This window comes from Malaclemys terrapin, chromosome 6, assembly GCF_027887155.1.
Source record: "Malaclemys terrapin pileata isolate rMalTer1 chromosome 6, rMalTer1.hap1, whole genome shotgun sequence".
Lineage (NCBI taxonomy): Eukaryota > Metazoa > Chordata > Testudines > Emydidae > Malaclemys > Malaclemys terrapin.
In genome coordinates this window covers 113641708-113651034 of record NC_071510.1, presented here as the reverse complement: position 1 = coordinate 113651034, position 9327 = coordinate 113641708, and the positions used below count along the sequence as shown (strand labels likewise).

Below are 9327 nucleotides of genomic sequence, written 5' to 3'. Positions count from 1 at the left end.
TAAACTGCACTCTGAAATAAATACAATCTTTTTAAAATGTTCTCCCCTTCAATTCTGTACTACCAATTGCCAAGCCCAAAACATAACATATTTCCTCTCTTTTGATCAGTGCTATCTTTTCTTAAGAGGCATTTTGAACTTCTAGGTGGCTAACTGTTTGACTTTCAACCTTTGATAGGCCAAGAAATATCTCAGATGTTTTCTCCCAACAGTTAATAAATATTTTGTTTGTATTTTATTACACAGGCAACTCCTCAATCCAATAATTCAGACTGATTTACAAGCATCAAGTAGCATCAACCTCATTTACGCAGAATTGTTTAATAATCATTCAAATAAAACATAAAAATGGTAAAAACCACTTTGTTTTCCACATTGGTCAAAAGATTAAAAATGTAAGACATTTTATGAAAGTATTTATTATCTATAAACAAAATATGTTACATATTAAGCCTCACTTACATGTAAATGGAATATATCCATATCAATTTGCATATTAAAATTAATATTGCACCCAATTTAGAAGACTGACATTTGTATTGTCGACCATTCCCACATCTCTCAATGAGAGAAATTGAAATTATACACTTCCTTTTCTTTAAAATTAACTATACTGCTCCCATCCATTTACTTATTAAAAGAAAAAACTGTAAACTTTCTTGCATTTGCTCCATTAAAATTATGAAATGTACACTTCTTTGCTTATATCTAAAAGATTAACTGTACACATTGGGTTTATGCCCTATTAAAAAACATTGGAACAGTTATTAATGCCGGTGTAAGTCAGTATTATATTAAAAAAAGGTGAAACATTTATACATCCTAAAGTTAAAGAAACTAGGTGAGCGAGTGAGTGAGAGAGAGTGTGTGTGTAATATGTACAAAAAAAGGACACTGTAGAACAATTACCAAATGAAGTATGTTCAACTTAAAAGTGGACTATTCTTCCTTATCTAGTCTTACAATGTGTATTGCATTATGAAACTCAACTGAAATGAACAATCACATCTGTCAATTCAAAAGGCAGTTTTCCAATAACCAAATAACTTCATAAAATACTGTACAAGAAGATAGACACACAAATATTTCAGGGAAAGTGTTTCAAAAACTCCACATCACTCTCCTCCTGAGACACAGAGAAGTTATTTAAAGAATAAACCAAGCCAGTGATGGAACCGTAAAAGTGAAAAAAGTGCAATAGACAACCATTTTGTAAACAGGAATGGACTGTAACCACACCTATAACTGAGATCGTATTTTCACTAAAATGTGTTCATCTGTTCCAAGTATGTGAGTGACTACAACATACCATCATGGAGCCTAATTTAATTGTATAAAAGGTCAGATGGCATGGCTCCCCCAAAGAAAAAAAATATTAATCTAATTCACCTTTACCATTGTATAAATAAAATTGTTTAACAAAGTGGCACATACAGTTTGATTGCTTCTCAGCTGTTCATCTTTAAAGTAAGGTATGAAATGTGTGCTGCAATTTTATTTCATGATTCTAATTTTTTTAAAAAAGGGATAAAATTTAGCAGTTCCAAGCATCATTTAAAAAATTAAAACTCTAGGTTTTTAGACCCTAGAATTTTATATATCCTTCAGTTTCACATTACATTTGCACAAGGATTAGGATTTATTTAAAAAACAAAACAAAAAAACACCTCTTGTTTTTTTTATTTTTCAATAGTCCCAAACCAAGCAGTTTTGTAAGAAAATTGTGAAATCTTCATAGCCTCATGTCATCTGGTTTTTAAAAAAATCCTGAGTCTTCCATAAAAAATAAACATTCTTTGTGCAATCATTCTGCTAAAAAGCCTGTCTTCTAGAACTTAAATCCTAGACAATTATCAGCTGGTTTCACCAACTTGTCTACCTTCAGCCACCTTGTGGCGTAGCACAGCATCTAAAGGTGCTCGTTTTTTACGTATGTTACGTCCAGAAGCAATAAGATCAGCATATCCCCGTTGATGTGAGAAAGCATAAGCAGAACGACGGCTTGATATCCCTCGACGAAAAGTGCTCTGCCTTCGCTTCCACTGTTCTTCAGCCTTGTATTTCTTACGGTTCTTCTGAATCTTTATGAAAGGAAAATTTGTAACAGGTTAATTTAGAGGGAAAATAGGTGCTCATTTGTACTTAACATCTTGGGAACAACGTGATGGTAACTTTAAAGTGTTACAAGTTTTATAAAAGAGTTATTTTCTTGTTAAAATTTACCTGAATTAAAACCAGAAGCATATGTTAAAAAAAGTGTTTTTAAATTATTTTATTTTGCATTTTTATTAACTTCTTAAGGCATTCCAAGCTAGAGTGGGCATGTTGTGTAGTAAACAAAATGAAAAATTTGATATTTGTATCTAAGCTTATTTTCTTGTTTACAGATGGCAATAGCTTTAAAAATAAAATCTAAAAGACAATAGGATTTTAATAATCACAATCGTTATTCCACTTGGGGCTCTCTTGCCAGTTCTAGGTAAAAACAAACACACACACACAAACCCAAAAAGAAACCACTGCTGCCTCTTGCCATAAACTTAAAGTGGTAAATACAAACAAAACTATAATATAGTCTGAAGCCAAAAATGGCAGTTTTTTTATCCAAAGTGAGCCTGGGCAGGTTTTTGTATTCGGTTTGCAATCTGGACACACAGCAATGGCTAAGTATAGGGAAGACAAATATTTGAAAGCCTGTTTTAATAGTTGTGGCCAGACATGTGTCTGGCCATAGCAGAATGTCAGGGCACTGGTATTCAGATAAGGATTATTTAGAAAGTTTCAGACCTATAGATGGGCTCAGCACTAAAATACTTAAGATCATGATTAAATAAAAGTATATATAAAATTCTGCAGACGATCCAATGTTAACAATGAAGATTCTCAAACCCCATTCCCTCAGCCCTCTCTCTCTCTCTCTCACACACACACACACACACCCCATCACTCCCAACCAGCCCAATTACCAGAAAGTATTTAGTTTGCCTGGAAACTGCCTGCACCTCATTCTGCTGGCTGTGGATGTGATGGGGATGCTAGAATAGGCTTCCTTAGATCAGATATGGGTATCATCACTTTAGTGTGAGGACAGACACAAAGTCATGCTTTAAGCAACAACTAGAAAACTCCCTGACCAAGAAGTTCCCACATTTATTAAGCTCCCCACTGCAACACATCCTCTCTCGTAACTGTTGATGACCAGGAACTCTCTGGCTACTTCACATCCTATTTTCTTTCTAATAAAAGATTAAAACTTAAATTATCAACCGTGTATACCAGGGGTGGCCAAACTTACTGACCCTCTGAGCCACTTACGACAATCTTCAGAAGTCCGAGAGTCATGGCGTGCCAGTCAGAGTGGGGCTTCTGCTTTGAAGCAGGGTGGTGGGACTAGGAGCTTCTGCCCTGTGGGGAGGGGGTCTGAGGACTTCAGCCCCATGGGGTGTGCCTGCTGGGGATTCAGCCCCTCTCCTGCTGAAGCTATGATCTCTGGCAGTTGCACCCCACAAGACTGAAGCCCCAAGACCCCCCATCTCCGCCGGGCAGAAGCCCAAAGCCCCACCACACAGCTGCAGGGCAGAAGCCCCGAGCTCCCCCCAAGTCTGGTAGATGGAGAATGGAGGAGAGGCTGTAGGGGGCACTCCGTGGGCCGCACTTTAATTGTAAAAGAGCTGCATGCTGCTTGTAAGCCATGGTTTGGCCACCTCTGGTGTGTGTGTGTGTGTGTGTGTGTGTGTGTGTGTGTGTGTGTGTGTATATATATATATACACACACACACACACACACACACACACACACACACACTAAAAATAAACTTCAAATTCCTTAAAACTATTTACACTAGTATGTCCCCTTATGAATTGCATTTACATAGTCCTGAGCAGTATTTTAAAGATCAAGTCTTTGAGGGGGTCTGACCAGTCTTCAGACAGTGTCCTCATTTCTGTTGAGTTTCCCTGTGGAGGGGGCTCAGTTCCTGACAGGTCCCAGATCCCCTCGGTGTTGTGTTGGGAAATACTGAAAATGAACCAGAGACCCCTGGAGAAGTCCTTTTGGAGTTGCCATTAGGTAACACTTGGGAGTTTCTGCCAAGTTCAGAGTAATTCTGAAACTCTGGCAACTTTTGGGCCACACTGTGTTCCCTGGTCTCAGTTCAGAGAGTGCTTTTGTTTTGTGCTGAACATTGAAGTATTGTTGCTGCCAAATTTTTATTTCAGCATCCCATTTTCTAAATTCCTTCAGGTATGCCCACTTCAGTTTAAGCTGTATCGGAGCCACAGGTAGATATCGTCCCATTAGAAGTTCTACTGGAAATAGTCCAGACACAAGCAGTGCTGACCGATATGCCTGTGGTGCTTTATATGGGTCCACTGATTTTTGCAGAAGTCTTTTTAAATCTGAAATGCTCTCTCCACCTCCCCGCTGCTCAGGGTATAGTGTGGACTACTATTACAATGTGCAAAATCCAAATCCTATGCAAAGGCTAGGAATGTTTCATAGGGTTACCATATTTCCACAATCAAAAGAGAGGACAGTTGGGGGGGGGGGGAAGAGAAAGCCCTGCCCTAGCCCCGCCCCTGCCCCACCCCCATCCACTCCCTCCCACTTCCCACCCCCTGACTGCCCCCTCAGAACCCCAACCCCCCCTGCTTCTTGTCCCCTAACTGCCCCCTGCTGAGAACCCCCCACCCTAACTGCCCCCCTAGGGCCCTACCTGTCCCCTGGCTGCCCCGACCCTTATCCACTCGCATGGGTGGCAGGGTTGTAGAAATGGTGGTGCACAGAACCCGCCCACCACCACCTGCCTAAGGCTCTGGGAGGGGGGTTGGGTGAGGGGTGGAGGTCTGGGGTGCAGGTCCTGGGCTGGGGATTAGGGTGCAGGAGGGGTGCAGGCTCTGGGATAGAGTTTGGGTGCTGGGTGCAGGCTCCGGGCTGGGGCAGGGGGTGGGTGTGCAGGAGGAGGTGAGGGGTGTAGGCTCTGGGATGGAGTTTGGGGGTGGGAGGCGGTGTAAAGGGAGGGGGTGCAGGCTTTGGGAGGGAGTTTGAGGGCAGGAGGGGATGTGTGGGAAGGAGGAAGGGGGTTTGGGAGGGAGTTTGGGGATAGGAGGGGATGCAGGGGTGAGGGCTGTGGGTCTGAGGATGAGGGGTTCATGATGCAGGAAGGGGCTCAGGGATGGAGCAGAGGATTAGGGTGTGGGGGGATGAGGGCTCTGGCTGGGGCTGGGGATGAGGGGTTCATGATGCAGGAGGAGGCTCAGGGCTGGGACAGAGGATTAGGGTGCGGGGGGGATGAGGGCTGGGGTTGAGGGGTTTGGGGCATTGGAGAGGCTCAGGGCTAGGGTGGAAGGGCAGGGTAAAGGGCAGCCTGCCTTGCCATTAGTGGATGGGGGACGCTAGGACCCAGGGGCAGCAGAGAGCAGTTGCTGCTGGCTCTGGCAGTACAAGCAGGCAAGGGAGAGGCAGGCAGGGAGGGAGGGTTCATGGAGGGACGGACGCGCGGGGGGGGTGGCAGGTGGAGGCCGGGAACCCATCCAACACTCCCCCGCTCCCTGAGTGCCCCCCTCCCCGGACTCCCCTTGCCATTCTGGCTCCACGTGCAGGCAAAACACGCTGCCCAGTGGGTCGGTTTGTGTGTTACACAGGGCTGCAGACAGAGGGAGGGGGGAGCAGGGGAGGGCTCTGGCTGCTGGAGGCCAATGGGAGCGGCTCAATCGGCCCAGCTGCCCAATCAGCAGCCGCACTCTGCATGGAAATGAGGGAGGGAGGCTAGGGAGGAAAACCCCCCGGACATTTTAACCTTGTTACCAATTCCTCCCGGACGGCTATTTAGAGACGCAAAAGCCGGACATGTCCGAGGAAATACGGACGGATGGTAACCCCATGTTTCAGAATGTTGTCTTGTAAATATTGACTTCAGTTTCTTTATGACCTGTGCTGAGGAAGTTTGTGTAAGTATAATCAAGTCAATATATCTGGAGAAGTAATACACTACAATAATGTACGTATGACCTTTCCAGAAAAAAAAAAAAATCTGCTGCTACCCGCTGCAAAGGTCTGTTCGGTAACTTTGTAGACAGTAATGGTTCTAGTGATTGTTCTTCCTTGTTACATACCTTGCAACCCTCTGCTGAGGTCTGAATTTGCCTACTCAGACTGGGCCACCATATGGATTGTTGTGCTCATCCCCTGCACTTGCTTTTTGCCATTGGTGCATTCCAGTTTCTCTATTAGGTGTAGTCCTTGTATTGCTGGCAACCCAGTTGAGGGAGCTGTCCGTCTTTGTATTACATATATTATTTGTGGAAGACTTTTCTGTCCTTTCTCCAGGTTTCCAAGGAACTGGCCACAAATATCCAATGTATTGTTCCTAGCTCCATGTAGAATCTTATTTGATCTTTGCGGATCTCTGTTCCGGGATTGCTTATGATTTTTATTTATGTATTGAATTTCAGTGATTGCTGCCCCAGTATCAGTTTTAAATTAAAGGTTTAATCTATTTTGATGCATGCTTGTGTACCAAGGTGTTCTCTATTCTATTGAGAATATAGCCTCTAAAAGTACTGGCTTGTCTGATAACACTCCCTGTTAGATTGTGTCCGCGACTCCCGGTGACCTGCATGCTATTGCAGGAAGTCCCATTTTCTGGCATCTCCTACATTGTCTCTTTGGCTGGACATTGTTGACGGCTGTGGCATGTGTCTTGCTGCATCTTCCACAGCTTTTCCAAGTTTCCCTCCTATTAAGGTTCTTTGGTCTCTTACTCTCTAGTTGTGCCCTGTTCTTATTTTCTAATTTATGTCTTTCCTCTTTACTATATCAATATTGTCTGATGCAGTCTCCCATATGCTGCTAGCACATAAATTATATTGCTGTTTCTTTATGGTTTCTTGCATTCTCACTTTTGCTAGTGTGACATTTGGATCTACTGAAGCTGTGCTCATAAACTGAATTATTTTATGCCAACAACTATCCTGTCTCCTATTTGTTATTCTTTTAATGCTTTGTATTTGCAATGTTCAGCATGCCTACGAAATACAGTAATGAAAATCACAGTTGTTTCTCTTTGTTCCTGGAACCTCCTATTAAATTTGGCCCTTTCATATGTAATAGTCTGTCTGTCTACAAAATGGCCGACAAAAGCCTCTTTCACTTTTGTGTACTCTCTCTTTTCCTCATCAGTGAGGGGGTGAGGTACATGGATGTCTTCAGCAGCATCACCCACCGCAAATGGTACCAGGTATTTTTGTGCTTTATCTGTTAAACCTGAAGCACTCTGGAATTGCTCAACTCTCTGGCTTGAGAGAGCCAGCTGAGATACCAAAAATCAAGCCCCTCAAACAGAGCCATTTGCACTATGGACTCCATTGCTGTGATAGGGCTTTATCTCCTTCTTGATGCAGCTTTCTTGGCGCAGGTCTGTTGTCTGATCTTCCACTTTCCCTACTGACTCACCACACTGTCAGTCTGTGTGTGTGTGTGTGTGTGTGTGTGTGTGTGTGTGTGTCTTTTCTTTCAGTCACTCCCCACCATTGAGAGATATGGAGAAAAGGGGCATACTGTTTGGGAGGGAAGATCTTCACTCTTCTACCCTACAGAACAAAGAGAAGAGGAAGGAGAGAATAAGAAGTTAAAGAAAGGAAAAGAGAGAAATGTCAGCAGGTGAGGTAGAGGTGGCAGAAGGAAATACATGTGGGCCAGCACTTACTGAGGAAGACAGCAGATCAGACAGAGGCAGAAGCAGACTTAGTGGGAGAGTATTGAGAAGACCATCTCAAGGCACTGACACTCCTTGCTCCATTGCAGTGGCAAAGCAACAGAGCACCAATCTCTAGCAAGGTTCCCAAACTGCCAGTTTGGTTAGGATTTAAAAGAGAACCCCTAAGTTGCCATTTTAGGGTGTATTCAGGCTCATGAGGAAGTCAGATGCACAATCCTAATTAAATTATCCTTATAGAACATAAGAACAGCCATACTGGGTCGATCAAAGGTCCATCAAGCCCAGTATCCTGTCTTCCGACAGTGGTCAATGCCAGGTGCCCCAGAGGGAATGAACAGAACAGGTAATCATCAAGTGATCCATCCCCTGTCGCCCATTCACAGCTTTTGGCAAAAACTTATTTTCTGAACATTAAGAATATTATTGACTTATATAACTAAATACAGTTCAAATAACCAAATTTTTCTACTTACTTTATCACTTTCTGAAGGCCAAATTGTCATTGACAAAAATCTTAGTGCAACAACAGGAAGCAAACAAATTGCAACTGACAAAAGTATTGTCAACCAGAGATATGGCTGTCTTAGAGCATTTGGAGCAGTCCCTGGGAAAAGTAAGAGTGAAAGTTAGTCTGTATCTGTTTTCAATTAAATTTATACAAGCACAACAAATTAAATTCATGTTTCCTGCCCTGAAATGTATAATTGAAGTATTCCAAATGTGTTTGAATATAACCGTATCAAAATCTAAAATAAGCCACTACCAAGAAAAAGTTTGAGGTAAGGAGAGAGCCAGCAAATGTGCTACAAATTTATAACAACATTTGTATTTCCTTTTCAATGTATTAACTTATAAAACTCTTCAAGGGGTAAGTTAGGGTGAGAACAAGTATGTGGCTGGCACATGTGGTTTTTTTATTACTTTTAATGGGCAAAAACTGTGATTAAGAGAAACCCCTAGGATCATTGTAATATACATACAGCGTAGTGCAGTTCAATCTTAATGTTTAATTTAAGCAACCAGACAGAACAAATTCTAAAATCTGAAGCACTTTTAAAAAGCAGAGGATGAAGATCATGACTATGTTGTACAGGAAGCAACACAGGATTTTTCTCAGATTGATTTTGATATTGAACTGAAAGTAATTTGCACAGGGATGTAGTCACAACTGAAACCAGTATGCAGCAGGAAATTTGTTATGCACAAATAGGATATGTAAAAAGCAACAAAGAGTCCTGTGGCACCTTATAGACTAACAGATGTATTGGATAAGGAGCCACAGGACTCTCTGTTGCTTTTTACAGATCCAGACTAACACAGCTACCCCTCTGATACTTGAAACCATATCATATTTCAAGTAAGTTTCGGCACCTGACAGTCTTTGGGAAGATAAGTCTAAAGCCCATTGCACATCCACTCACTTACCCAGGTCACAAATTAAAAAGGCAGGAAGGGTGAAGGACAATGGGCAAAAAAAGGTAATCTCAAGCATGTTCAGTAAGCACATAAGGCACTTAAAGTATTACCAACCCAAACCAGTTACAAATTTGGAGTCACGCCCCCCAAAATCTTGAGACCTTTTTAGAAATAAAAAGTTTGGAATTCTTTT

At 42.3% G+C, this 9327-nt stretch overlaps 1 protein-coding gene across 1 annotated transcript in view; it reads right to left on the bottom strand.

Annotated features, from left to right (window-relative positions):
- Window positions 1–291: 291 nt before the first annotated feature.
- The window catches only part of ATP8B1 (ATPase phospholipid transporting 8B1), a 114796-nt gene continuing 105760 nt past the window's right edge, over window positions 292–9327 (bottom strand). The window contains exons 27-28 of the mRNA XM_054032693.1: window positions 8192–8322; window positions 292–2081 (exon numbers count right to left, since the gene is read on the bottom strand). Of these exons, the coding sequence (XP_053888668.1) occupies window positions 1854–2081; window positions 8192–8322 (359 nt within the window). The 3' untranslated portion in view covers window positions 292–1853. The remainder of the gene's footprint in view (window positions 2082–8191; window positions 8323–9327) is intronic.